Source organism: Pseudophryne corroboree, chromosome 4 (genome assembly GCF_028390025.1).
Source record: "Pseudophryne corroboree isolate aPseCor3 chromosome 4, aPseCor3.hap2, whole genome shotgun sequence".
NCBI classification, from domain to species: Eukaryota; Metazoa; Chordata; class Amphibia; order Anura; family Myobatrachidae; genus Pseudophryne; species Pseudophryne corroboree.
In genome coordinates, this window is record NC_086447.1 from 887254753 (window position 1) to 887269859 (window position 15107).

A 15107-nucleotide genomic window follows, 5' to 3' on the forward strand; every position below is an offset into this window, starting at 1 on the left:
CAGGCGGAACTTCTCCTGCAAGGAAAGCCGGTGTTGATTCAGTCGGACAACATCACGGCGGTCGCCCATGTAAACAGGCAGGGCGGCACAAGAAGCAGGAGTGCAATGGCAGAAGCTGCCAAGATTCTTCGCTGGGCGGAGAATCACGTGATAGCACTGTCAGCAGTGTTCATCCCGGGCGTGGACAACTGGGAAGCAGACTTCCTCAGCAGACACGATCTTCATCCGGGAGAGTGGGGTCTACATCCAGAAGTCTTCAACATGTTAATAGACCGTTGGGAAAGACCAATTGTAGACATGATGGCGTCTCACCTCAACAAGAAACTGGACAAATATTGCGCCAGGTCAAGAGATCCACAGGCAATAGCTGTGGACGCACTGGTAACTCCTTGGGTGTACCAGTCAGTGTATGTGTTTCCTCCTCTGCCGCTCATACCAAAGGTATTGAAGATCATACGGCAAAGAAGAGTAAGAACAATACTAGTGGTTCCGGATTGGCCGAGAAGGACTTGGTATCCGGAACTTCAAGAGATGCTCACGGACGAACCGTGGCCTCTACCTCTGAGAAGGGACCTGCTACAGCAGGGTCCCTGTCTTTTTCAAGACTTACCGCGGCTGCGTTTGACGGCATGGCGGTTGAACGCCAGATCCTAAAAGGGAAAGGCATTCCAGAAGAAGTCATTCCTACCTTGATTAAGGCACGGAAGGAAGTCACCGTGAAACATTATCACCGCATTTGGCGAAAATATGTAGCGTGGTGCGAGGATCGGAGGGTTCCGACGGAGGAATTCCAACTGGGTCGTTTCCTACATTTCCTGCAATCAGGATTATCTATGGGTCTCAAATTGGGATCCATTAAGGTTCAAATTTCGGCCCTGTCAATATTCTTCCAAAAAGAATTGGCCTCTGTCCCTGAGGTCCAGACTTTTGTCAAGGGAGTACTGCATATACAGCCTCCTGTGGTGCCTCCGGTGGCACCGTGGGATCTAAATGTAGTTTTAGATTTCCTCAAATCCCATTGGTTTGAACCATTGAAAAAGGTGGATTTGAAATATCTCACATTGAAAGTGACTATGTTACTAGCCCTGGCCTCTGCCAGGAGAGTATCTGAATTGGCGGCTTTATCTTATAAAAGTCCTTATCTAATCTTCCATTCGGATAGGGCAGAACTGCGGACTCGTCCGCATTTTCTCCCTAAAGTGGTATCAGCATTTCATCTGAACCAACCTATTGTGGTGCCTGCGGCCACTAGCGACTTGGAGGACTCCAAGTTGTTGGACGTTGTCAGAGCCTTAAAAATATACATTGCAAGGACGGCTGGAGTCAGAAAATCTGACTCGCTGTTTATATTGTATGCACCCAACAAGTTGGGCGCACCTGCTTCTAAGCAGTCGATTGCTCGTTGGATTTGTAACACAATTCAACTTGCACATTCTGTGGCAGGCCTGCCACAGCCTAAAACTGTAAAAGCCCACTCCACAAGGAAGGTGGGCTCATCTTGGGCGGCTGCCCGAGGGGTCTCGGCATTACAACTCTGCCGAGCAGCTACGTGGTCGGGGGAGAACACGTTTGTAAAATTTTACAAATTTGATACCCTGGCAAAGGAGGACCTGGAGTTTCTCTCATTCGGTGCTGCAGAGTCATCCGCACTCTCCCGCCCGTTTGGGAGCTTTGGTATAATCCCCATGGTCCTTTCAGGAACCCCAGCATCCACTTAGGACGATAGAGAAAATAAGAATTTACTTACCGATAATTCTATTTCTCGGAGTCCGTAGTGGATGCTGGGCGCCCATCCCAAGTGCGGATTATCTGCAATACTTGTACATAGTTATTGTTAACTAATTCGGGTTATTGTTAAGGAGCCATCTTTAAGAGGCCCTTTCTGTTGTCATACTGTTAACTGGGTTTAGATCACAAGTTGTACGGTGTGATTGGTGTGGCTGGTATGAGTCTTACCCGGGATTCAAAATGCCTCCCTTATTGTGTATGCTCGTCCGGGCACAGTACCTAACTGGAGTCTGGAGGAGGGTCATAGGGGGAGGAGCCAGTGCACACCACCTGACCTAGTAAAGCTTTACTTTTTTGTGCCCTGTCTCCTGCGGAGCCGCTATTCCCCATGGTCCTTTCAGGAACCCCAGCATCCACTACGGACTCAGAGAAATAGAATTATCGGTAAGTAAATTCTTATTTTAACAGAGCGTCTGATTTCACAATTATATAAATTGTATAATTGTTATTTGTTGTGCTGCATCAGTTCAGTCACAGTGGTGGTGTCCTGTGCTGCCATAAGTCCAGTGATGCTGCTTTATAAGTCCAGTCCAGTGGTGCTATGTTGTGCTGCATCAGTCCAGTGGTGGTGTCCTGTGTTGCCATAAGTCCAGTGGTGGTGTCCTGTGCTGCCATAAGTCCAGTAGTGCTGCAGTATAAGTCCAGTCCAGTGGTACTGCCGTATAAGACCAGTGGTGGTATCCTGTGCTGCCATAAGTCCAGGGGTACTGCCATATAAGTCCTGTCCAGTGGTGCTGCCGTATAAGTACAGTGGTGCTGCCGTATAAGTCAAGTGGTGCTACCGTATAAGTCCAGGGGTGCTGCCGTATAAATCCAGGGCTACTGCCATATAAGTCCAGTGGTTCTGCCATATAAGCCCAGGGGTACTGCTGTATAAGTCCAGTCCAGTGGTGCTGCCATATAAGTCCAGTGGTGCTGCCATATAAGTCCAGGGGTACTGCCGTATAAGTCCAGGGGTACTGCCGTATAAGTCCAGGGGTACTGCCGTATAAGTCATGGGGTACTGCTGTATAAGTCTAGTCCAGTGGTACTGCCGTATAAGTCCAGTGGTGGTGTCCTGTGCTGCCATAAGTCCAGTGGTGGTGTCCTGTGCTGCCATAAATCCAGTGGTGGTGCTGTATAAGTCCAGTCCAGTGGTACTGCCGTATAAGTCCAGGGGTACTGCCGTATAAGTCCAGTCCAGTGGTACTGCCGTATAAGTCATGGGGTACTGCCGTATAAGTCCAGTCCAGTGGTGCTGCCGTATAAGTCCAGTGGTGCTGTCCTGTGCTGTATATTATTTACTCCAAATAAAGGGAATATTAATATTGAATCCAAATAATTTTCACAGGGTTTGCCCTGTGTGGTGTAGAGGTACGCTCTCCTGTGCCGCATATTGTTATATAACTCCAGAAAAATAATGAAGAACAAAAATTTGGAGGATAAAATAGGGAAAAATCAAGACCCACTTCTTTCTACTGCTGCTGCGGCCGCTGCTGTTGGGAGTCGATCATCATCCCAGAGGGGAAGTCGGAAGACCACTTGTACTACTTCAACTAAGCAATTGACTGTCCAACAAGTCCTTTGCGAGGAAGATGAAATATGACAGCAGTTGCAAAGCGGACAACTGAGGCCTTTACAGCTATGTTGGTGTTAGACGTGCATCCGGTATCCGCCATTAGTGCAGTGGGATTTAGACAATTGATGAAGGTAGTATGTCCCCGGTACCAAATCCCATCTAAATTCCACTTCACTAGGAAAGCGATTCCTGGACTGTACAGAGACATTAAGAAAAGTGTCCTCGGTGTCCTGAAAAATGCCGTTATACCCACTGTCCACTTAACCACGGACATTTGGACAAGTGGAGCAGGGCAAACTAAGGACTACATGACTGTGACAGCCCACTGAGTAGATGTATTGCCTCCCGCAGCAACAACAGCAGTGGCACCAGTAACAGCATCTCACAAACGCCAGCTCGTTCCTAGGCAGGATACGCTGTGTATCACCGGTTTCCGTAAGAGGCACACCGCTGACAACCTCTTACGGAAACTGAGGGACATCATCGCACAATGGCTTACCCCACTTAGACTCTCCTGGGGATTTGTGATATTGGACAATGCCACCAATATTGTACGTGTATTACATCTGGGCAAATTCCAGCACGTCCTATGTTTTGCACATACAATTAATTTGGTGGTGCAGAATTTTTAGAAAAATGACAGGGGCGTGCAGGAGATGCTGTTAGTGGCCCGAAAAATTGCAGGCCACTTTCGACATTCAGCCACTGCATGCCACTCCTAGATGGGCCATGTGTTTGTGCCGCACACTTGTGTCTCTTAGTTTAGTCATCCAGGAACCTCATTGCACCTCTTTTTTTCTTTGCATCATGTGCTGTTTGGGGCCTAGTTTTTAAAAGTGCCATCCTGTCTGCCACTGCAGTGCAACTCCTAGATGGGCCAGGTGTTTGTGCCGCCCACTTGTGTCGCTTAGCAAAGTCATCCAGCTACCTCGGTGCAACCATATGGCCTAAAAACAATATTGTGAGGTGTTCAGAATAGACTAGAAATGAGTGGAAATGAATGTTATTGAGGTTAATAATACCATTGGATCAAAATTACTCCCAATTTCTTTGATTTGACCTGTTTTTGTGTTTTTTTCAAAAATCATCCAGATCCAAAACCAAAACCCAAAAGGGTGGTTTTGGCAAAACCAATCTAGGACCAAAACACGAGCGGGGATCCGGATCCAAAACCAAAACACGTAAAGTGCCCGCCGCACATCTGTAATTATTGCATCAACATTATATAACAATTATACGTTCTGCTGTGCTGTTCAGGCCTACTATGACAGGAACTTGATATACACATTAAATTGCAATAATGAATAAGTTGTAAATTAATAATAATTAGAGAAAACGTCTTTTACGGTGAAGTGTTATTTCCATTCACTGCTCAGTCAGATCTCCCACCGATGTGAGAGCAATTGGCACACACAGCGCACGTCTTGCCGGGTGTGGCTACGAGGCAAGGCCCTATTGTTTGTGGCCAGAGAAATAGTTGCTATGGTTCATTATCTCAGTCAGTCGTGTGTTGTTGATTTATCTAAGCCGTACATAGAATTCCTTTGTTGCACCATTACGGCAACGTTTCTGAAGTGTCTGTTTAATGTACAACAATTGCTTACTGGAGCTATTTACACGGGTCAACAAATAGTAATGCTGTTTGTAGTGCTAGACCCATCCTTTAATCCCCTCCTGACATCCGCCGAGTAAACAAACAGTGTCTTCTGCTCCTGGTCTATATCGCCTATATAAGGTACATACATTTTTTTTTTTAATCTATTTAGTTTCCGTATTTTAGTTTATTATTTTACAAATTCTTGCATGAAAATTAGTTTCACTGTGTCACCATAGGTATCCGGTTTCTGGGTCAACAGTGTCTAGGTTGACCACTATTGGTCGACAGTAACTAGGTCGACAGGGTCTCTAGGTCGACATGTTCTATGTCGACAGGTCAAAAAGTCGACAAGTTTTTTTTACCTTTTTTTTTCTTTTTTTGAACTTTTTCATACTTTACGATCCACGTGGACTGTGACTGGGAATGATAACCTGTGCCGAGCACAGTGAGCCACCTTGCCTGAAGCCGCAAGCCATGCGATGGGACGCGGTGCACTAATTGGGGTTCACAGTCACTGTACGGCGAAAACGACACAAAAAAAGATTAAAAAACTCATGTTGACCTTTTGACCTGTCGACCTAGACCATGTTGACCTAGAGACCCTGTCGACTTAGTCACTGTCGACCAATAGTGGTTGACCTAGAGACTGTCGACCTTCAATACCACACCCGTCACGATATAAGGGGGTTATTCAGGTTTGTTAACAAAGCAAAAAAGCACACTAATAGGCAAAACCATATTGCAGTGCAGCTGGGGCAGATGTAAGATGTGCAGAGAGATTCGATTTGGGTGGGGTGTGTCCAAACTGAAATCTAAATTGCGGTGTAAAAATAACACTTGCTATGATGCCCCTTCCCGCATCATAACATTCGGGTGGATTGCTGTCCAAATACATTTTCTTAGGTGTTCTGTGCTCTATTCATGTATAAATATATATTCCCTATACCATCGTTGTGTACGTAATTTGAGAGCTCTTTGTCATTTAGTTACATACATTATCCTTTATTTTACATCACACATTTCTCAGCAGTCATACCCAGGACCTGCAGTCACATCCTCCTTTATTTAAAGCACACATTTAAAAATACTGTCATTCCCAGGATTCAAACCCATGACCATCCATACTGCAGTCAGAATCCTTACTGTTGGAGCTATTTGCTCCTGTATGGAAAAATATGAGAGTATTTCGAAATGTGCCTGAAATAAAAGCGTATGTGACTGCAGGTGTCTAGGGACATGAGGGGAGATGGGGGCGGCCAGGTGATCCCGGGATTAAAGAGGAGAAAATTGCAAGTGTGATTGATTAAAACAGAAAATTTAACAAGTACTGCAGAACAGCGCCCCCTGCCTTGAGGTGTCTGCGCACCACCCTAAGTACAGCCCTGATATGGAGCGTACAAATTCTGTCACATTGCTCATCTGAACAAGCCCCAAGAGTTGTATTGCACTTATAGGGGCAGATGTACTAAGCTTTGGAAAGTGATAAAGTGGAGAGAGATAAACTGCCAACCAATCACATCCTAACAGTCATTTTTCAAACAGCCTGTAACATGGCAGTTAGGAGCTGATTGGCTGGTACTTTATCTCGGCCCACTGTTTGGTTGGTACTTTTCTCTCCAAGGCTTAGTACTTCTCCCTCACGGGATGCGTTTAATTTACCGGCTGACAGGATCCTGGCGGTCAAGTTACCGATGCCAGAATACCAACAGCCGGCAATGCTGCGAGGTGGAATCCCAGCGCAACAGAGCTGGGATACCCATCGACTGGGTATAGTTCCTGTGAGCCCGCAGGGTACTCTTAGTGCTCGCCCCGATGCCGGCATTCTGGCGGCCGGGATGCTGCTGTTGGGATTTTGAAAGCTGGCATCCCGCCCGCCCGTAATCCATACTGATCCCTCCCTCACAGTACCCCACAGAAAGCAGGTGCATGGCTTCCAGGGAAGATGTCTTGAACGTTCAGAGCGATAAAGTAGAGGAGTTGCCCACAGCAACCAATGAGCTTCTAGCTATCATTTATCTAGCAGTGTATCAAATGACAGAATCTGATTGGTTGCTATGGGAAACCTCTCCTTTTTATCTCTCTGAAAAGATTGATACATCTTGACCACAGTCTGAGAAAGCATCATGTCATAAGTTTTTGCATTTCATGGAGACTGTGAAAGCAACATCTATGAGTACAGCAATTGAGACGACGTGTACTACCGTGACTGAGCATTGTTACGTTGTTGCTCAGTAAGATCTACAGATGGAGCCGCGCTCATCTGAGGCGGCTACATCGCAGGTGTGCACTGCCGACGTGACTAGGCAATCCATCTGCCTAGTGAATGGGGCGGGTGCATGCGCCCACCCGGACAGAGACGCTCTACCATTCTAATGAATGGGGCGCGTCTCCGTCATGGGCGTGTGCGCCTAGCCAGCTGTAGACGCTCTGAGCGTCAGGCGCGCCCAGGCACAGACGGAGCAACAACTAGCGTGGCTCCATCTGTACTTGTTGACGAAAACCAGTGCTGAAAATAGGGTGGTACGGAGTACTATTAAGATATTTGGTGGTAGTACCACCAGCCCACCACTGGGGCATAATTTATAAGGGGCATTTTTGTGTCTAGTACAAAAAATGGTGTCAATGGCATAACTGTGTGTGGCACAATGTGTAATAGGCATTACAGTGTGTGGTATAATATGTAAGCCATTACAGTGTGTGGAATAATGTGTATTGGGCATTACAGTGTGTGGAATAATGTGTAATAAGCATTACGGTGTGTGGCATAATGTGTAATGGGTGTTACATGTGTGGCATAATGTGTAATAAGCATTATGGTGTATTGCATAATGTGTAATGGGCATTACGGTGTTTGGCATAATGTGTAAGAGGCATTACTGTGTGTGGTACAATATGTAAGGCATTACAGTGTGTGGAATAATGTGTATTGGGCATTACGGTGTGTGGCATAATGTGTATTGGGTGTTACGGTGTCTGGCATAATGTGTAATAAGCATTACGGTGTGTGGTGTAATGGGCATTACGGTGTTTAGCATAATGTGGCCATGCCCCTATTGTCATGTAGCCACTCCCCTTGTTTCGTGTGGCCACGCACTATCATGACACGTGACTCCGCTCATTTTTACGATCAGTTCCACTAAGAAAAAATTATACTTGCACCACTGACGAAAACACAATGATACTTTCCATGATTTGTTCATGTGGTGTGTTCTACTCACATGTGGTTCCATATAAGTAGCCACGAGAAACCTTATTTGAAAATGTATGTAGCCATAGGGATCATTGTGCCTTATAACCAATGCAAGGAAATGGCACTGATGATTCCATTTGATTGTATATATTGCTGATTTCTTTTTCTCCAAGTATTTAGCAGCTACATAATGGGGGAGAAGGTGCTATCAGGGAGCATGACTATTCAGGGAGTCAGGGAGATTTCTACTATTTCAGGGAGTCTCTACTCACAATAACTATACATCGAATGTACGGAGACGTCTATTATACATTTTCGACTCCCATCTCAGGCTGCCATTTCTATGAAACAGGAGACATGAATTTGTCTCATCTTTAACTCTTGGCATTCATTGTAGTGTCAAATGCAACAGCACGGTTCTAGGTGCCAAATTCTACATATCCCAAATCCCAAAGTCTGAGGGGTCATTCCGACCCGATCACTCGCTGCTGTTTGTTGCAGCGTAGCGTTCGGGTTGGAACTGCGCATGCGCCGGCGCCGCAGTGTGCAGGTGCATGGAAGCTTTCATTGCCTAGCGATCGCCTCTGAGACAGAGGCGGTCGCTGGGCGGGAGGGGGCTGAATGGCGGCGTTAAGCCGCCATTTATGGGGAGCGGTCTGGCCAACACAGGCGTGTCCTGACCGTTGGGGGGGCGGGCCGCGGTGGCTGCGTGACGTCTCACGCAGCCGCTGCAGCCAGCAGCAGCGACAATTAACTCCCGGCTAGCCGGAGGAGCTGCGCTGGCCGGGAGTTACTCCTCAAATACAAAGGCCTCGCCGTTGTGTGATGCGTTTGTATTTGTGCGGTGGGGGGGCGGGTGGCCGGCACTGACATGCGGGGCGGATTAGCCCTGTTCTGGGCATCCCCCCGCATGTCAGGGAACATGATCGTAGCTGTGCTATATTTAGCACAGCTACGATTAACTCGGAATGACCCCCTACGTGTTCTGAGTATTGTGGAAATAATCAGCACATTCTTAGGGGAAGTTCTGGGGAAATTAATCATTTTGGGAGTCTTTTTATCATAGAACATTTGCTGTTTGTAAAATAAAATTCTATCAAATGAAATCAGTAAAAGCAGAGAATGGCGTTTTCCTGTCTGGATGTTACTAGAGAGTAGAGTGATTGGGTCGCTGTAAAAAAAAGGCTGCGACTGACGCAGTCTTAGTGTCACTCACTGGAAGGGCGAGAAAGGCATTGAAATATTCCAGAAAAAGGTCTTCATAGATGAGGATTTCTTCCAGCTCTGCCTCCAGGAACTCTGGTGCTGAGGAGAGAGAACATACAGGTCAGATGAGATGTAGTCAAAATGTAGACAGTCAAAGACAGTCAAAGCATAGACACAGGGTCATAATGTCAACAACCAAAATGTAGGCACAGTTAAAATAGATAAAACAATAAAGAACGGTGACCACCAGTGGAGGCTCCCGAGGTGGAGCTGTAGCACAGACCAAAATTCAAATAGAGGAGCCACCAACTGCCACTCCAAACATCGACGGCTGGGACTCACTGGCAGTTGGTGTGGCTCCACTGTTTGAAGTTTGGACTGCGCTGCAATCCCACCGCTGGAGTTGCCACTGGTGCCCAGACCACTCATAGTGGACAAATGTACAGGATAGTGTCCTACTGAGAGCTGCTGAGGAACTGCACAAACCAGCATGTCCTGCCACAAATTTGCTGTCAGATAATTAAAATCGATGTCACCTCCTGTGCTAGAGAACTGTGCACTGACTAACCGCCTGCACATTATGTGCCGCAACATACATTAATTGCAGTTTCAAGTGAACACCATCACGGTAGCGCTTAACTCCTTCATAGTTGCTCTAAATAAATGACAAGCATGGTAGCGCTTATTATTTTAATGCGATATAAAGAAGTAGGAAGCTCATGTATGTCCGTATTTCTTTTAGCAGCCCGCAGATTGTGACTTGATTTGCAAAATACTTGATTTTTACATAGGCCCAGAGATTGCATCGATTGGACTCGGTCTCCCCCTTTTTTTTTTTTTTTATTCTGTAGTTTTTTATTGAAGATTTTTCACAAACATACAAACACGTAAACAGAAAAAAAAATATCACTGTAAACACAAGAATAAAATTGGTCATTTAAATGTACAACGCAACAAATATACTAACAGAATTAAGGCTTCAGAATAGTAATAGGCAACCGCATAGCACCAATTACCAAGGAAAGCAGAATAAAACAGAATGCAGACAAATCCACAGAAAATAGAAGGTGCATAGCATAGAAAGTGTGCATGAAAAACTCGGTCCAGTTGAACTACAAGGTAAGTGTCATACCCCTGAGCTTTATTGCCAAATCGCACGCAGCTGCCCCTCTACCCTGTCAATCCCACTCCAAAAATCGACGTATTCCATCTGTCCCATTTATCATGGTAAATGGATAGCGCACCGCTAGATCTAAACATCAATCTCTCGTGTCCAGAGACATCATTGACTAAAGCTCTCCAGTGAGAGATACTTTTATTGGGTGTTTCAGGTGGCTATCAATACCTTCGCCATAGTGGTTAAACACAAAACATAACGGTATAGGACCAGTGAGTGCGTCTCTTCAATATCTAACCCAAATAGACACAGTTTGGGGTCCATCGTAGGTAGGGATGGTTCTCTAAGAATAACATCACCCCAAACTGCGACCCAAAAGGGTAGTACCTTTGAGCACGACCACAAGAGGTGCCAGAAATCAGCCCCTTCCATACAACACTTTGGACAGCATGTGTCAGAACGAAGGTGTGCGCTGTGAAGCATTACTGGATTACGAGACACTCTGTGCATTATATAGAAATATATCTGCTGGTATCTGACGCATGGGGTAGTATACCTAATGGAACCCAACACTTGCGTCCATTGCTCATCAGAAAGTACACCTAAATTGTGTTCCCATATGGTTTTTAAAGGGTTAAATAAATGTAAATTAACACACCCATTTAGTGCAGCATATACTGTATAGATGAAATAACTAGGGGCGCTCTACCAAACTGTGCTTGTGATGCATGGCGCAGCTGAAGGTAGCGGAAAAAGGCAGAATTAGCGACATCATAGTCATGTCGTATCTGCTCAAAGGACTTAAAGTTACCATTATCATATAGCTGATTAACTGTTGTAATTCCCACCTTCAACCATAAGTTATCCTGAGGCAAAGGAAGTAATTCTTTATATGAAGTGTTAAACCACAAGGGTGTCTTCTCATCAAGGTCATGCCAATCAAAAAAGGTGTGCATCATACACCACACCAAGAGAGCCTGTTGTAGGATAGGAGGAATACCAGAAATAGCAGAACCAGACAAGAGAAATTGAAATGGGGAGCGAGGGGACCCCACCCACTCGGCATAGAACCCAGCTAGTGTAGTACCGCCCTCACCCAAGAGCCAACTAGATAAATTAACCAATTGATAGGCCAAGTAATATACTCGCATATCGGAAAGACCTAGCCCACCATCCAGTTTGGACCTGACCAGAGCTTTCATGGCTACTCTGGTTGCCTTACCACCCCATATAAAGAAAGATATAACACTGTCAATGGTGGAAAATATTTTTAGGGCGGGGAGAAATCCAGACTCCCAAATATATGAATCGCAGAGTCCATTGTAACGGACGAGGGTCCGGCACAGCGGGGAGTATACCAGATATAGGATAGATACTGGACTTTTTCCAGTTTATTTGAAAGCCAGAGTAGGTCCCAAAATGATTAATAATCTGTAACATAGAGAATATTGGGGCAGATGTATTAACCTGGAGAAGGCATAAGGAAGTGATAAACCAGTGATATGTGCAAGGTGATAAAGGCAGCAGCAAATCAGATCCTAACTGTTATTTACATATTGGACATGATTGGCTGGTGCCTTTATCACCTTGCACATATCACTGGTTTATCACTTCCTTATGCCTTCTCCAGGTTAATACATCTGCCCCAATGAGTGCTCAGAATCTCTAAGGAATAAAAGTATGTCGCCAGCATAGAGTGCAACGACATCTATATGGTCTCCAACCTTAATACCCTCAATGTCTGAAGACATACACAAACTACTTGCTAGAGGCTCAATGGCAAGGGCAAACAGAGCCGGAGAGGTCGGGCAACCCTGCCTCATACCCCTTTCCAATGAAAAGGGTTTTGACACATGACTATTAACTGAGATACGAGCAGCCAGGGAAGAATAGAGCAACTGGACCCATCGAATAAATTTAGAACCGAATGCAAATTTATGAAGCACTTTCCACAAATATTCCCACTCTACTGAGTCAAAGGCCTTAGCAGCATCCAAGGATACACCACTGCCCCAGACTCAGGTTGGTCATTCCTCTGTAAATGACAAAACAGTCTGCAAAGGTTCTGTACCATAGACTGCCCCGGCAGAAAACCCATCTGGTCACTATGGATAATAGACGTGATTATAGTATTTAAACGGACGGCTAGAACTCTGGCTAAAATGTTAATGTCCATGGAGAGTAAAGAGATAGAGTGGTAAGAGTCTGGGGAGGTGGGGTTCTTACCTGGCTTAAGAATTACAATTATAATGGCTTCAGACATTGAGGAGGGTAAAGAACCATATTCAAAGAGAGCATTAAACAACCCAACCAGGTATGGGGTATAAAATTCCCTAAATTGTTTGTATAACTCGATGGGTATTCTGTCACATCCGGGGGCCTTGTTATTGGGGAACGAGGCTATGGCAGTGTCTAGTTCCTCAACCGTAAAAGGGGAGTCCAAAAAAATCAATGGATTCTGCAGGCAATTGCGGTAACTGAATTATGGAGACGTAATCACTCAATTGATCTGCTGTATAGGACACTCTTGAAGTGTACAATGAAGAATAATAGGCCAAAAAAACGTAATTAATATCAGAGCAAGAGTATTTCAAAACTTCCTGAGAATCATATATTTGTTTGACAGATATATTGTCCCTCTCCTCCTTGGAGAGAAAGGCAAGATAACTGCCACCTATGTCAGCCTGAGAGTACAGAGTGTGACTGGAGAATAACAACCTACGCTTGGACTTATCTAATAAAAACTGTACCCATTCCTTTGTGGCTACATCCCAACAGTCATGCACAGAAGGGAATCTAAGCATAATATATTCAGCCTCTAACTGACAGCAGTTTCATTCAAGATGCCTCTCCTCCTCTCTACTATACTGTTTAATAGTTGCCACTTTTTTTTTTACAAGGGAACCACGAATAGAAGCTTTAAATGCGTCATATTTAATAGTGGGGGTAGTATAAAAAGCATTATGGTTTTGGAAATCCTGCCATTCAGCAAGTATATCAGCCCCATCTCCCCTCAACGACAGCCAAAATGGGTTAAGTTTCCAGAATTTAACACCTTGAGGAGCCAAGTTATCTAGTATTAACAAAACAGGTGAGTGATCAGAGAACCCTCTGGGCAAGTAGCTAACCTGAACCACCTTAGGAACCAGATCCGGAGATAGAAGAGCCAAATCTATACGAGAAAATGTATTAAAGGTAGCTGAGTATTGGTTGTCCTGAGGGAACCTAACTCTCCAAACATCGACTAGTCCAAGCTGCGACACCAATTTTGAGAAAGGGGTTGGGGAAGAAGAAGAGAGATCAGCGTGGGGATTTTCTCTCCATCTATCTAAGATTATGTCCATTACGTTATTGTAGTCCCCAATACAGATAGTGGGAGTAGAGGGTGACAATGCAATAAATTATACAGTTTGCCTCAAAACATCATTATTATAAGGGGGGGGGGGGGGGCGACGACGACACATACAGTATACTGCGAGAATATTCAAAAGGGTAGAGTTAACAAAAGCCCTAAGGAAGACAAAGCAGCCATACTGATCTATTTGGCTATGGTCCACTCCAAATGGAAGTTTACAGAGTTTTTAATTAACACGGAGACTCCCCAGGCATTTTGTGAGAAGGTGGACTGGAACAACCACCCCACCCATGTTTTTTTCAAGTCTAACGTCTTGTTGCCAGTAAGATGGGTCTCTGAAAAACAAACAATATCCGTGTCAGAAATCGACTCACCACTGCCACATCTGTCCGTCGGTGCGGACTCCGTCCGGGGTCCCTACGTTCTGCTGTCGTCCGCCCCTCTGCCGCCAGACGTCATCCTGGGCCTAGGAACGCTCCTGTAACAGCGGGCGTGTGAGCACGCCGCATTCCCGCCGGGCCGCGGCATGGGCGCCGCCATGACAGTCTCCATCGGTCAGAGTACGGCGGCCAATCCGGAGCTTGGCCGCACCTCCTTTTCCCACTCCAACCAATGTCTGCACACCAGGGGGTATATCAGGAGCTGCAGGGTGAGCCTGTGGTTGTCCTGAACTTTGTGTCACTCCTGCGACCCATGTGCCTGGATTCCTCCGTGTTCCTGGTTACCTTCCTGGATCCTCCGTGTTCCTGGTTACCTACCTGTTCCTCCGTGTTCCTGGTTACCTTCCTACATCTCCGTGGAACTACAAGCATCAGCAACCCCTGCATCTGTATTTGGCTCCACACCTAACTACAACCGCAGTGTGCTTCAGCCTCTGCAGTAGAGACTCTCTCCAGGTGCATTCCATCACCTCACCTGTGAAGCAGCTTGCTAGCTGCCTGAGCTTAACTTACTGCTCTGTGAACTTCCACCTGAGTCTCCTGCATCTGCTACCAGGTTTGCTACACATTTATTACCATCTCTGCTGGCTCCACGTTTTAAACCATTCTGGTTCTCACACCAGTGAACTTATCCATCATTACCATTTCCTCCATAGACTTTCAGCTTCCAAGCTGCACCATTTCCATTGCATACTTTTTATTGTTTATTCCTGCACGTTATTCTGCTGCCTTATTGTGTGAACTTTTATGTTAATAAAACACCATTGCGCTGATGCGCAGAAACCCAATCCAGCCTCCTCACTTCTTCCATCCTACCTCCACTGACCCACTAGCGCCCCCTCCGGGGACACAAGCA

At 45.7% G+C, this 15107-nt stretch overlaps 1 protein-coding gene across 5 annotated transcripts in view; it reads right to left on the bottom strand.

Annotated features, from left to right (window-relative positions):
• Positions 1–15107, bottom strand: part of LOC134910619 (uncharacterized) — a 183417-nt gene that overhangs the window by 72411 nt on the left and 95899 nt on the right. For all 5 annotated transcript variants that reach the window (XR_010176247.1, XM_063918875.1, XM_063918876.1 and 2 more), the window contains one exon: positions 9350–9438. Coding sequence is in view for 4 of the 5 variants with exons in the window: in XM_063918875.1 (XP_063774945.1) it covers positions 9350–9438 (89 nt within the window). In the remaining variant the exon portion in view is untranslated. The remainder of the gene's footprint in view (positions 1–9349; positions 9439–15107) is intronic.